The sequence below is a fragment of the Eulemur rufifrons genome, chromosome 24, assembly GCF_041146395.1.
Source record: "Eulemur rufifrons isolate Redbay chromosome 24, OSU_ERuf_1, whole genome shotgun sequence".
NCBI lineage: Eukaryota > Metazoa > Chordata > Mammalia > Primates > Lemuridae > Eulemur > Eulemur rufifrons.
This window is the reverse complement of record NC_091006.1, coordinates 23,078,314-23,093,154: the sequence shown is the minus strand read 5'-3', so window position 1 is coordinate 23,093,154 and position 14,841 is coordinate 23,078,314. Positions and strand designations below refer to the sequence as shown.

General features: G+C 37.3%; 1 protein-coding gene across 7 annotated transcripts in view; it reads left to right on the top strand.

Moving 5' to 3' along the window:
* RUFY3 (RUN and FYVE domain containing 3) overlaps window positions 1-14,841 on the top strand; it is a 69,040-nt gene that overhangs the window by 46,312 nt on the left and 7,887 nt on the right. For 3 of the 7 annotated variants that reach the window (XM_069458234.1, XM_069458235.1, XM_069458236.1), the window contains exons 8-15: window positions 356-425; window positions 3,103-3,195; window positions 4,567-4,650; window positions 5,819-5,986; window positions 6,869-6,966; window positions 11,137-11,256; window positions 12,309-12,408; window positions 14,618-14,682. In XM_069458234.1, coding sequence (XP_069314335.1) covers window positions 356-425; window positions 3,103-3,195; window positions 4,567-4,650; window positions 5,819-5,986; window positions 6,869-6,966; window positions 11,137-11,256; window positions 12,309-12,408; window positions 14,618-14,682 — 798 coding nt within the window. Of the gene's footprint in view, window positions 1-355; window positions 426-3,102; window positions 3,196-4,566; window positions 4,651-5,818; window positions 5,987-6,868; window positions 6,967-8,581; window positions 10,894-11,116; window positions 11,257-12,308; window positions 12,409-14,617; window positions 14,683-14,841 lie in introns of those variants that run through there. The other 4 variants (XM_069458239.1, XM_069458238.1, XM_069458240.1 and 1 more) reach the window with 2 other exon arrangements.

The window sequence follows — 14,841 nt, the reverse complement described above, 5'->3', positions numbered from 1 at the left end:
CTGCAGGGAATCCTTCCCAAGCCCCTCACTAGATGCCTGAAACTGCAGATAATACCAAACCCAAGTGGTACATGTAAACACTTAATTCACGTAGCCTGTGATTATCACATACCTTAAAATTTACTGTGTAGTCCATTAGCTCTTTCATTTCATTGAACAAATACTGAATTCTAACTCCAATGTCAAAGCCATAGCAATTAAGGCAGACACAGCCCTTTGTAAACTTAGAGCCTGTAAGTCTACTGAGAATTGTGGACATTAGACAATGAATGATAAGTGTGATGAGTGTTTAAAAAGGAAGGTAGAGGATATTGTTCTTTTTTCAAAAGAGACCTATATTTTTTCTTCTTGATAGTGCTACTGTAAATAACCTTCAGGCAAAAGTAGATGCATTAGAAAAATCCAACACTAAACTGACAGAGGAGGTAAGTCTTTTGGAAATTCTTTAATTGACTTACGGAATTTAATAATGTGCATTAGTAGAACCAGTAACTTCTATGCAACCTTGTAAATAAAGGATTTGACTTTTCAGATATAGCTACTGTAGTACATAACTCCTTGTTCTGACTAGAATGCCTGTCAGCTTGTCGCAGGGGTGTCATTTACACAGTTGGACTGCGTAGGCTGTGTGGGCAGGGGTCTCGTTTCCCTGGCTGGTCAAGTGTCCTGGTTTCTTTTGAGTGAATGTTTTGTCTGGGCTAGCCTAAAGTAAATGTTTAGCATATAGCATGATATTCATCATTTATTCATTCTGGAAAATATTTTTGACACTATTTATGTACAAGAGCTAGACAAAGGTTTGTATGTGCCAGGCATTGACTTATGTGTTCCAGATTGGCAGACTTTCCACCCCCCCATCTTGTTTCCTCCGTAGGGCTGTGAGGTAGGTAAGATACAGAGCAGGAGTCAGAAGACCAGTAGTCCCTGCTTGCATGTCATGCTACTTATATGTCATGTGCCGCTGAGGAAGTCAGTCACTTGACCATTAAGAGGCCCAGTTCTGTCACTGGCAGATGATGGTGTTTACAGTCTACTTCCCTTTTAACCTCATAATTTCTCTGAAGATCAGATTAAAAATAGATGTATGTGTGAAAACTCTTAGAAAAGTCCCTAAAATAAGAACAGAAAAACAACCCCAGGTTTTACTTCTGATTAATATTTTTTTTTCTAACTTGCCAAAGGATCAGCTACAGAGTTTTTTTCATTAAATAGCATTAGATGTTTCTATGAAAAATATTAAATAAAATTTTCCAGGTAGAAAAATGTTTATCTTCTTCATTTCTAATTATAACGATCCTGTTACATACAGTGGGATAAATTTGGTTTAAATAAAATCAAATTAAAGCACTCGTCAGAAAGGTGCTGTTTCATCAGTTTTTCTTCAGAATGAACATTTTCATCATTCTAATTTTAAAATGCCTTCCTTATTACTCAGCTCTGTGGACTTCATTTTTGGATGAAAATTCTTAAATTTTACATACATATTAAAATTTTAATTTATGGATATGATACTTAGAATCTTATCCCACTGGCTTTGGGAATACTCAGCACAGAAATTTCTACTGTGATTCTGCTGTCACTGCATGGAGGCAGCTAAGTGTGGTCTCTAAAGCTAGGCTACTTGCATTTGTGTCCTGGCTCTAGTTGCTAGTTTTCTAACCCTGGGGCAATTACTTAAACCTCTATTCCTTGGTTCACTTATCTGTAGAATGAGAATAACAATAATGCTCTTTTATAAGATTGTTGTATGAATTTAAATTTTTTAATACACGATGAGGGCCTAGAACAGTGCCTGACACATCATAAGCACTCAATACACATAGCTGTGAATTTTGTTCCCTCAGTCACACTTGTCCTGGCTTAGATTTATTATACTAACAATATTAATTTATTCATTTACTTATTTATTTTACCAGTAACACTTACTTTCTCGAAACTTTGAACTTGCAGAGATAAGTAAGCACGGTGTGTGCATTATAGAGAACGCATAAGTTTAATCAGTTCTGCCTTTTCTTATTTCCATTTCTGGATTGTAAGAGAGCTCATAAAAGAACCCCCTCCTGAGTTCTGAGCTGAAATGACAAAATGAGAAGAATTAAGCAGATGAAAGTATAAATAATCCCCTTTATTATCAGTGAAGTCGAATTAAAAAGCCCACTTGGATCTGCAGCCATAATCAGGTTTCCTGATACTTTCTCTTAAGTCAAGCTCTTGGAATGACCTGCCTGAGGACAGACTTGCATCCAGAGAGCAGACCTACTTGCCCAGAATTACTTCTTTATATATTGTTAGGCCCAGGGAGCAAGGAGAGCAATGGGTTTCCAGGCTTGCCTCTGGAAAGCATGCCTGAGCTCTCGCTTTTCTGTATTTACCTTGTTAAAACACGAACTGAGCGGAACCTGCACCTGCGGCTGGTGAGGAGGTAATGAAACAAGACTAGCTCGGCCTGCCGTGAGGAGCCTGTTCCCCCTCCCAGCCTCAGTCAGGCCCCACCTTCACATTCTCTGGGAGTTTAGAAGGTACAGAGAAGCAAAAAGTATTTCCACCATCCTTTTTGCTCCCATTGAATGGGAATTTGAATGTTTCCCCTTAGCAGTATACTGCTAATAGCATTACCTTATGTTTTTAGATGCTGAAATGAAAAATATCTTCAGTGTTTAATAGGATCTTTTAGAGTGAGAACTTTGTAGTTCATTCTTTTAGTCTTTTAAAATTATCTATAAAAGGTCTTATGGAAGGTTTGTGACATGGGTGCCATGGTATCAGGTGACCTCTTTATTAAATATTTTAGAAATAGATACTCTCACTAAATGTAATTACAAGTTATCCATGAGAACACCCTTGAGATAAACAATCTTAGCATTTTTGCACTGAAAAATGTTTCCATGTAAAAGCAGCAATAGGAGATATTTTTTGTTTTTATTTTAACCTACTTTAAAAATGTTTCTCCTAAGTTACCTATAAGAACACTCTTACTGGGTTACAGATAGCTTTCTTTCTTTCTGAGAATATCCAAGACTGAAAGTTATGTCCTAGCAAATCATGAATTATACTATGTTAATTTTTAAAAGATAAAGATTATTTTTAAAATTTTATCAACAGCTTGCAGTTGCAAACAACAGGATTATTACCTTGCAAGAAGAAATGGAACGAGTTAAAGAGGAAAGTTCCTACATACTGGAATCCAATCGGAAGGTTAATCTTACTGGATTTATAAAATATTCTTAGAGAGCATGTCAGTGTGTTAGCGGTAGGGGGGAGTCCTTAAGCAACAAGCATTTGCATGTGTAAAGCACACTGTTTTTACTTGGACTCCATTCGTCCTTGAGTGCATGATGAATTTGTTAAGGGAGGGTGATGCCCCTTTTTTCTACCTGATGCTTCTTAGCTTCATTGCCACCTACATCTGTGTAGAGATTATAAGAAACGGTCTAATTCAGTTCCTTGTTTTTGTGTACTAGTAATTCATACTGTATTTAACTGTTTCATCTGTTATATTAAATGTGCCATTATTTTTATATCATGTTACTGTTTTATAAGAAGTGATACCTTATTATTTGATATCACTGGGAGTTACCATGTAAATGAATTTTCTAGATAACTTAATCCCTTAAAGCAACAACCTTTTTAGTACAAGGTTTGCAAAATCTCATTAGATATGTATGTATTGTACAAGTCCAAGCCTTTTTTTCTCTCTCTCTAAAAACACCTAAAGCAGCATAAGCCTTCTTAATTAAGGACATAATTGTTAACACATTTAGCCCTTTATAGTGGGCTGAGATCATAATTTTCAACAGTGGCAATTCTGTACTCAGTTGTAACAGTACTACTTTAGGAGGCTATTGAAATTGATAGAGCTTCTAACACCTGCACTTAAATATTCCCAGATTGCTGTGGATTTTTTTTTCTGCCTTTTATGAATTCACTAGCATCTCTTACTTTTTATGTTTACACTGTTAGTGTTGCTATCTTTAGAAAAGTCTCCCCACTTCCTTTTATCTTCATGCTTCTAATCTACTGTCACCTAGGAATCCAAATATCCACAGTTACTAAAACTGTTCCTAAAGAATGACTCGGCTCTGAATGGGGACAAAGCAGTTTCTGAGTAAGGTGTTTGACTTTAATGCATGGACTTCATGAAAGAAACTGTGACTGCTCATAAGAATTTTTTTGATGCCTTATTTATTTTTAGCTGTGATCTCTCTGAATAGTTCAAGATGCCAGATGTGAAATCTCTGGAGAATGAGTGTATTAACTTTTAAACCTTTGGGCCACCTCATATTTTTCTGTGAATACTATATTATTTTTAGAGGCTGATTTTTAAAACTACTACTACCTGGTTTGGCAACCTAGCTTAGGATTTTAAATAAAGTGGCAGGAAACCCCCAATTTAGCTTAACCTTTTAATATTTACTAGACTTTTTCACTTTCTTTATTGTCTTTGTTCATTGTCATACCTGCTTAGGTGTGACCATTTTTCCTTACTAAATAGCAGTGGTAGTGTCTGCTAATTCTGTATACGTTAATCAAATCCTAAATATATACAACTTTATTTATCTTTTCAAGGGTCCTAAGCAAGACAGAACTTCAGAAGGGCAAGCACTAAGTGAAGCAAGAAAGCATTTAAAGGAGGAGACACAGTTACGATTGGTAAACTTTGCTTAAGTTTTAATAATTCAGGAACACAGTAAAAGGTAACTGCCTACTTAGAGGTTTTGTCGTACAAACCAAGATTAGGGATGTCAGTAATGTTGTAAAAATTTTTATAGATCCTGTAAAATTATTTCTCTTTCTTTCAACCCACATTCCCTATAATGCTTTCTCAGTCCTTTTCTGAGTATTCTCAAAAGCAATGAGATTTTGCCAATATTTTATTTTTTTGCCTTTATAGTTTGTATTATAAAAACATTGGGTATATAGAACCTATTTTTTAAGCTCTTTCCCTGCTGCGACAATGGGTCTGGTTGTCAACTGTGGCGTATGTATCATGTTCTGGAAACCTGTATCTTGCTCCTGCTCTATAATCCTGTCTTTCCTCAATAAACCTCATTTTCGTACTTCTTAAAAAATAAAAATAAAAAATAAATTATGTAATCCCCACTCCTACCTCATCCTCATCCCTGCAAAGATTCTGATATGTCTTTTTGGAGCAAGTAGTTCCTTTTTCTCTTACAAAGAATCGTTAATATGGAATTATATTCTTATTTTTAGCTGTTATTTCTAATTTACTCTTGCTCTTAGATATAAATGGCTAAATTTATCAACCAGTATTAGTCTTAAGATTTTTTTTTTAGAAATTAAATATATATATAAAAATTTATAATATGAGATACAACCTCACTCCAATCAGCATGGCTACTATCCAAAAATCAAAAAAGGCTGGGCGTGGTGGCTCATGCCTGTAATCCTAGCACTCTGGGAGGCTGAGCTGGGAGGATTGCTTGAGGTCAGGAGTTTGAGACCAGCCTGAGCAAGAGTGAGACCCCATCTCTACTAAAAATAGAAAAATTGGCTGGGTGTGGTAGCATATGCCTGTAGACCCAGCTATTGGGAAGCTGAGGCAGGAAAATCGCTTGAGCCCAGGAGTTTGAGGTTGCTGTGAGCTAGGCTTACGCCATGGCACTCTAGCCCAAGAAATGTTATTATATATGCTAATTATTATTGTTGTTAATGTCTCTGAAAATGAATGATAGCTTATAACTATTTTGCTAGAATATTCAGACCTAGGAAATTTGATGTACCTTTTCCTGTGAAATGTTATGGTTTGTACTCAATTGAGGAAAGAGAGTGTAAGTAACGTACTTACCTTTGGGGGCAGGATGTCGAGAAGGAACTGGAGATCCAGATCAGCATGAGGCAGGAGATGGAATTGGCCATGAAGATGCTGGAGAAGGACGTGTGTGAGAAGCAGGACGCCCTGGTGTCCCTTCGGCAGCAGCTGGATGATCTCAGGGCTCTCAAGCACGAACTGGCCTTCAAGCTGCAGGTAGGGACAACAGGAGGAGTAGACTCACTGGCTCCAAAATCCTGGGGCTTCCCTCCGCCCTCCTTCTGTAGAATCACACTTTACCTACAAGGGGGAAGGGTCACATGTCATTTTGATGTTAGCTTCCAGTAAACCACTTTAAGAATCAGACCGTCACAGGATCCTGTATTGGTGTTCTGGAAAGCCATGGCCACTGTCCACATTGTAATATAGGTGTTGGGGATCTTTTTTAGCCTATAAGATAATTTTTACTCCCCAGCCTGACATGCCAGCTGAGTTATATATTCTATTAGCTTTTATACTGAAATATGATAACTCAGTGAACCTTCTGATAGTGTGATGAGGCTGCATATAGCAATACTAATTTTAAACAGATTGCTTTTTTTTTTCCATTTGAGAATTAACTGATATACAAACATGAGCATTTTTATTTTCCCACTTACCATTAGGTTCAAAAGGCATGTGTGATTTAAATTTTATTTTTTTATTTTTTTTTTTTTTTATTTTTTTTGTTGAGACAGAGTCTCACTTTGTTGCCCAGGCTAGAGTGAGTGCCGTGGCGTCAGCTTAGCTCACAGCAACCTCAGACTCCTCGGCTTAAGCGATCCTACTGCCTCAGCCTCCCGAGTAGCTGGGACTACAGGCATGCGCCTCTATGCCCGGCTAATTTTTTCTATATAGATTTTTAGTTGTCTATATAATGTCTTTCCATTTTTAGTAGAGACGGGGTCTCGCTCAGGCTGGTCTCGAACTCCTGACCTTGAGCAATCCACCCGCCTCGGCCTCCCAGAGTGCTAGGATTACAGGCGTGAGCCACCGCGCCCGGCCTAAATTTTAATATTTTATGTTATATAGATCATTTATAATTCATTTCCATCACAGAGTTCAGACTTAGGCGTAAAACAGAAAAGTGAACTAAACAGTCGCTTGGAAGAGAAGACTAATCAGATGGCTGCTACCATCAAACAACTCGAACAAAGGTAAAAGTGCTGTTTCTTTAATGGAACATTTTGGGCTGTCAGGGCTGGAAGTGAAGAGAATGCGCTATGCTTTCAGCAAATAGAAAGTATACGGAATTCTTTCAACTTAACATCAGACATGCTGGTAGAAAGAAAGCCAGTTAAATTTATTTGTGTTTTCTAAGATATGACTGAAAATGTTTTTAAGAAATGTCAGCTTTTTGTGACTGTTACATCAGAACTTTCACTTAACGCGTGTGAGTGTCATGTGGTAGAGAAAGATCACTTAGAAGGGTGAAAGGACTTTTAAATACATATTTGTAATGCTGTGATCTTATTGTTCATTACTAAAGTCTTTGGATACTTTGGTGCTAGGTGATGTTTGGGATACAGGGAGATAGGTATCCTCTAAGGATCTATTCTGGTTCTTTCTCTCCCTTCTTTAAACTTTAACCCTTTTCCCTTCTCTCTCCTGTTTCCTTTTTCTACTTTCTCCTGAATAGTTCTATAGCTTTCACTGTCACCTCCAGTGTGTTTCTCCAGCTCTGACCCTCATCTGGAGACTAGTGTTGAGTTTTCACCCTCTGACCTGCTATCTTCCACCAGTCCCTACAGTTCAGTCTGCCCAAACCACACCTTCTCCCTGTGCTACTCTCTTCTTTGCCTGTTTGTCTGAAACCACCATGTTTTTTCTGGTGACTCAGCAGCCAAAAGAAGTGTCTGAGATTTCAAGATTGAATGTAACACCACACCCAAGGTTGTTGGATGTTTCCACCTGTAATGCCCATTCATCACCCTTCTTGCACTTGCGCAAAACTAAACTACTGGTCCCTGGACATGCTTCCTGTTTTCCCCATCCATTCCCACTAGCTCCACCAATTAAAAATGCCCTTCCTCTTCCCACTTCCTGTTCTTCAGGTACATTTTTTACATTCAGGTTCAAATGCCACCTCCCCAGAGCTTCCTCTGATACCTCTTTCCCATCTAGAAATGGTCTGTCCTCCTTAGAATTCCCATCGCCTTATATGTGTATCTGTCTATACCACTTACGTACGGCACTTCTGACTGTCTGCTTTACCTTGTGGCCCTTTATATACGTTTCTTACCTTCTAATGAGAGTGGAAGCTCCTTGTGATTAGTTAATCTTTTTTGTTTCCTCACTGAACCTGTCACAGTGCCTTGAATGTACAAGGCATTCATTCACATGAATGAATGGATGTGGGGGTGACTTATTTTAGTCAGATGATTCTTAACCTGGAAGGGTCCTGAACAATAGTGTATATTAATGGTAATTCAAAAGTTAATTGCAAATTAATAAATAAGCTTGAAAGCTCTGGTATGGCTGGTACATAAAAAGGTATCAGTCTACTTAGGAAAGAAAGTTATCTAAGTACTTGCACATAAGCAGTTACATGTTTATGATTTAACATATCAATTTTAGTGCTTATAAGTAGTGTTCAAATATATCTATTTTTCAATGGCTTTTTGACTTGGATTTAAAGCAGGCAGAACTAAAATAATGACATATCTATCTCTTTGAGTATTAAGCTGACTTAATCTCTTGCTATTTTTGTGTTTCCTGTGTATTCTTTTTCTCATTCCCCTTTCACTCCATTTTCATTTTTATTTTATTTAGTGAAAAGGATTTGGTGAAACAGGCAAAGACCTTAAATAGTGCAGCAAATAAACTGATCCCAAAACATCATTAAGCATTTTGCAGTTGGTCACCTTGCAAGTCTGATATCACATCTTAGTTGTAAAAGGAAGAAATCTGAAAGTTATTATGTCTAAGCTCTGCTTCTGTATAAAATGTCACCAAAAATTGACTTTGAATTTGTCAGACTTTTAAAAAAGCAGTTGGATATATAGGTTGAGTTTTTTCTTATTGTCTCCCCAGAGTTAGAAAGATTGGTATACATCCCTAATTAAATACTAAATAAACTGGGAAATTATTTCTGAGTTGACCAATAAATAAAAACACCATTAAAAAAAAAAAAAAGCCTAGGGAATTGAAGCTCTGTACATATACTAATGATGCCTTTACAACCCAGTCCTTGATAATATCGGATTCTAGGTGCATTGTTCATGTCTGTATCTGCAAGCCTGTTCAGCCATTGCAGTGTGAGGAACTAGAGGTAACTACCATGTGAACTTGGACTCCTCTAAAGTAGTTCTTTGTCTCTAGGCCATGACCCCTTTTCACTTTTGTTATATAGGTTTAATCCCTAAGCCAAGGATAAGTGCTTAGTATTTCACTACAGTTCTACTCTCAGTAACCAAGACTGCTTGCAACTTTTTGCCTTAGTGACTTTGAAAAAGAAGAAAAAAATAGCATCCTTACATTTCTTTAAAGTACATAGAAATAAAGTTAGTAATTAGGTAACATATGATAACATAATAGTGTGGAAGCTTGGGAAAACCCTCCTAATATTTGTCATCTTCTACCTCTGCCGTTTTTCTGCAATTCTGCTTCCTACTTAGGTAGCTCAGAGAGAACAATTTTAATAAAAACACTCCTCTCCTATTAAAAACAAATATACTACATATTTTTCAAATCTATCCTGCTTTTCCTATTGGAGTAAAGAGGACAAGGTATACACATGAGTGGTGATTTCCTGCCTATCATTCCTTACCTAGAAACATTTACTTAAGAGTTTCTGTTACTTTTTGGTTAGATGGGGATTTGCTAAATGTTCTGGGAAACTACTAATTTAACTATTAGAAAAACATTTCAGAGTAGGAAATAGATAAATGATAAACTTATATTCCCTATTATTATTTAGTATAAAAATAAAGATTCCCAGTAGATATCCACAAGCAATATTAGCAGGGCTTCTTTTTCTAAGTGACCACAGACCTAACCCTTTCTAGGCTTTACATTGTAAATAATCCTATAAATACTTTGATTTTTTAAAATGACTTTTGATTTGGAGAGACAGGCTTTACATAAGCCTTCATTCCTTCAAAAGGTCTTGGCATAGTATTTGTTTTTTTTCTTTTTTCTCATTCTGGTATGCTTTGCAGCATTTCAGCTGCTTAGGTGGGGACAAAGATAATATATCCCTTCGCTTCCAGCTCTTGAAATTCTTTACCTTCTTGGCAAAACCAGAATTAAGAGAGTAAGATAGAATTCGTGTCTGCTTGTATAGGTCCTTGCACAGACTTGAACCAAAATCAAGTCAAGGAACATATGTTTAGACCAACTTCATGGAAGATCCTGTTCTTGAGCTTATTTTAATTCTTACAATTTTGCACCTATATAAATATAGCTTTTACTATATTCGTATCTTCATTAACCTTTTGTGGTAAAGAGTTGCCTTTTCTATGAGCATTTGGAGGGAGTGATCAAACACCACAATAAAACTTTTTAAAGACTATACTATACTTCTAAATTCTATTATGTAAAGCCCCAAATGTTTTACCTTCTAAATTAAAACATACTTTTTTTATAGGTGCAAAGTTATAAGATGTTTAGAAGAAAACTTCCATCAGATCTTCCAGAGAATGTGGTCAGGAGTCTTACACAGACCCAGTGCTGAGTTCCTTGTTCACTCAGTGAGACACCACTTGGTGGGTCGTGGGAGGGAAAAGGAAGGAGACAGCCAAACTCCGACAAAACCTTTTCCTTATAGAATAACCGAAAGCCTGGGTAGGGGTTGATGTATAATGTTCCATGGTTTAATATATATGGTTTGGAGAAAGTACAAGAAAAACATTATAATTCCACGTATAAGAAGGTAGTTAAGCATTTGCAAGTTCCAGTTATGTGTGTAAAATGGAAATATAAAGTACCAAACCTATTAGGAAACAAAAGAGTGGATTTAACTTAAATTATTGTGTACTTGAGGTTGGCTTTGGATATGGATTTTCTAAAAAGTGATGTTTTATTGTTTATCATCTAATGGCTGTAAACTGTAGTACTAGAATAAAAAAAAAAGTGGAAAATCAGCTTTTCCTCTGCCTGGTTCACCTTCATCTTGCTTTTCTTTAGAATTTATTTCTCCTCCATCTTTTTTTCCCCATAATTTCTTCCCTGTGTCTTTCAATGTTTTGTTTTGTTTTGTTTTGTTTCCCTCTCTCGGTCTTTTTATGCCTTCTTCCTTGGGTTATTTTATTTTGTGTTGTGAACTTGGTCTTCCTCCCCACCATGGCTTTTGTTTTTTATCACAAGTTCATGTGGCTCACATCCAGATTGCGCCAGGCTGAGCGAGACCGCCAGTCTGCCGAGTTGGACAACCGGCTCTTCAAACAGGATTTCGGAGACAAGATCAACAGTCTGCAGCTGGAGGTGGAGGAGCTCACCAGGCAGCGGTGAAGAGGGGCAGCCTGAGCGGGCAGGGTGGTCATGGGTAATTCTACGGCTAGACTGCAAGGAAGGGGTTTCAGGACTGTTGGCCGTCGGCCCTGTCTTTACAGTATCCTTCCTCCGGAACTGGAATTCAGAAAGCTTCACACGCATCACCATTCCCCAAGACCTGTAAACATCCTTTGTGATCAGTGAATTAGGAAATTAGAGCTCAGGGTCCCAGATAAATAGTAATTAGTAGCCAAGAAAACACTAATAATAAGTTAATATTTCTGGAATTCTGACTGTGTGCCAGATACTATACAAAGCCCTTCATGTGCAGTCTCTCCTAATGTCTTTACTTCAGCCCTAGCAGGTGACATCACTGCCCCCACTTTCAGATGACATTAAAGCTTAGAGAAGTTAAATGTGTCCAAATCATACAGTTAAGCTGCTAATTGGCAACATTATCATTTAAAAACTTCTCTAACTTCAAGCCCTTAACCATTTTTCTATATTTCTCAAATGAGACCCACTTCTGTGCTGAAGCCACTGATTTCAAATAAATAGAACTTTGTTGGCTATAAAGCCCATAGCTACTGAGGACACTAGTGGTTGAGAGTGTAACTAGGGATTAAATACATAACTGTAAAGAGAGACCAGCTAATTAACATGAAATGGAACTGTAACGTTTCTTCATACTGTATCTTGCTGAAAATTTAAAAATACTGTATTTCATTTATAGCACATCCTACTGCTGGTCATTCAGTTGGCCACAACTTTCGTTAAGAGTTAATATAAAATACTGGTATTCAGAGTGGTGGCCCTCAGGCACTAGATCCTAAAGTACATTCTTAATCATCCAAGAAGGATTTAACATGTTTTATGTATCTTAGTGTTATTGGCTTTTATGTATTTTAGTACTTTAAAGCTTGGCTGTCCATATGTGCCTAGTAATTTGTTATTAATCAAGTATTAAAATTTGATAACTGAACTTTAGAAAGGGGTTTCGTATTCTTTAGAGAATATGAGTATAGAAATCCAAATTTTCATCCTTTTCCTCTCGTACCTATCTCAGGAACCAGCTTGAGTTAGAACTAAAACAGGAAAAAGAAAGAAGATTACAAAACAACAGGAACATCCCAGGGAAGGGTTCCCAGAAGCCAGAACCCAAGATGGTAATATTTGTTATTCTCTTGTTAATTTACTTAATTTGAATTCAGATTTTAGAGGCTACTTTGATGTCAGTTTTCTTTCAGGGATCACATACTCGCTATGGCCTCCAGTATGTAGATAGCAACTAGTGATGGTGTAAACAGATGAAAGCCTGATTCTGAGTCTGCCTCTAGGACGCTCTTTCTAACTTGATTTCATTTGGAAAGGGGGATTTTATTTATTTTTTCTTTTTTCTTTTTTTTGAACCTGCGCAGTTCAATGGGGGATTTTAATCATAATTTCCAGTGACACTGTTTTCCCTTTTAAATTTTTTAGTAAGATTATTGTGGTATCTTAACAAAAGTATGTGTTTCTTGGATTCTGCTAATATTTTTAATAATATGGTGTAATGATCCCTCCCCAACTCCTGAATTCTCCTTTAACAAAATTGTCTTAAATGTGGATTTGCTTGTGTGTATCTTTTTCAAAATCATGAGGGTTTCGGTTTTAGTGTGCACAAGGAACTTCTCATGGGAATAACTAGAAAGAGAGGGGACTAGGTTTGAGGAAGGGAAAGTAAAATTGAGTGGTTTAAAGAGCAAAAGTAGAAATTTCTACAGAACAGTCTTCAAAGGAGCGATTTCTAGCACCTGTAGAGGTGAGGGAGCTAGAATTGCGTAAGGTCATCTCTGGGACCCAGGAAGCAGGGGCCGGCCTCTTCAAATAGTGCAGTCAGAAAGGGTGAAATACTCTTTTTTTTTTTGAGACAGAGTCTCACTCTGTTGCCCAGGCTAGAGTGCCGTGGCGTCAGCCTCGCTCACAGCAACCTCAAACTCCTGGGCTCAAGTGATCCTCCTGCCTCAGCCTCCAGAGTAGCTGGCACTACAGGCATGTGCCACCAGGCCCAGCTAATTTTTTCTATATATATATTTTTTAGTTGTCCATATAATTTCTTTCTATTTTTAGTAGAGACAGGGTCTCGCTCTTGCTCAGGCTGGTCTTAATCAAACTCTTGAGCTCAGTCTGCCCACCTCGGCCTCTCAGAGTGCTAGATTACAGGCGTGAGCCACCACGCCCGGCCATGAAATACTTTCAATATAAAAGACAAACATGGGAAAAATTGCCTCCTTTGTGTACCTGTTACATATAACAAAACGGGACAAATTTATAAGTTTCTTATTTAAAATTTCTAGAGAGTAAGCTGCTGATTTGCTGGAGAGTAGAAAAGAATGGACTTATATAGTACCTATTACTAATAGTTTGAAGTGTGTGAAGAACTACTCTGTGTAGCACGCTATCTTTTTTTATTTCAGATTAGTGAACATAAAATCTAAAGGGGTTATAGAGATTTACTTAAAATCTTGGCCTATCTTACCCTGTTTTTCTAATAAGGCTTTAAGTTTTCCAGTTTTTAATTTCCCTGCAGTGGAGTTTCAGTAATTACTGCACTGACCTCTCTTCCTTGAGACCTGAGTGATCTAAGAACACACATTCAAGCCGGGCACAGCAGCACATGCCTGTAATGCCCCCTATTCAAGAGCCTGAGGTGGGAGGATCCTTTGAGCCCAGGAGTTTGAGGGAAACATAGCAAGTCCCCATCTCAAAAAGAGAAAAAAAGAACACACACATTCCACTTTTGCAGATGGACAGCATTTCAAGGCAGGCAGCAGTGTGTGTACACCATAGAAAGAATTTGTCCCTAAAAACTTCCAAGCAGGATTTAAGAGTATTGGTAGAAATGTAATTTAGAACTTTACGTTGGTCCTTCAGAGTAGAAAACTTGAGTTGCCCAGGCTGGAGAAGTTGTCGTAGCATTGGGGCGTCTGCTTGATCAGTGTCCAGAGGATGACACAGTCTACTAGATACGGCCATGCTTGGCTTTACCAGTTTTTCAGAGCTCACTCAGGAAAAACATTATATTTCTCATAAGAAGTAACTTATACCTTGAGCCCACTTTGCAAGAAAATAGAATACATTCTCAGTTTTATTTGAATCTCAGGAATTTAAGAAAATACCTGCTCTGAAAATCATCAGCTGCAAACGCAATCAGAATAGTTAAGACACTAGTTAGAGCAGAGAATGAGGAAACATGCTTGAAAGTTAGATACTCTTCCTTTAAAATGCTGCTTAGCTTTATATCCAAACTAAGGCATTGTAAAAGAAAATGTCTGCAACATCATCATCGTTTGGCATTCTGATTAATTAATAAATGGGGCTGTTTTCTTTTGGCAGGACGGGAAGCACAAAATTCAAGAGGAAAATGTTAAACTAAAAAAGTCTCTGGAAGAAAACCACAGGTGTTTATTAATCAAGTATTAACTAAGATGTAAAGTTACTTTGGAGTGGTGAGAAAGAGGGAGATTTTGGTACACGTTGATTGACATTGACACAGACCAAACACTGACTTACATTAATAATATTAATATACCAGAAAGACATTTTGATAGTTTGCCAAG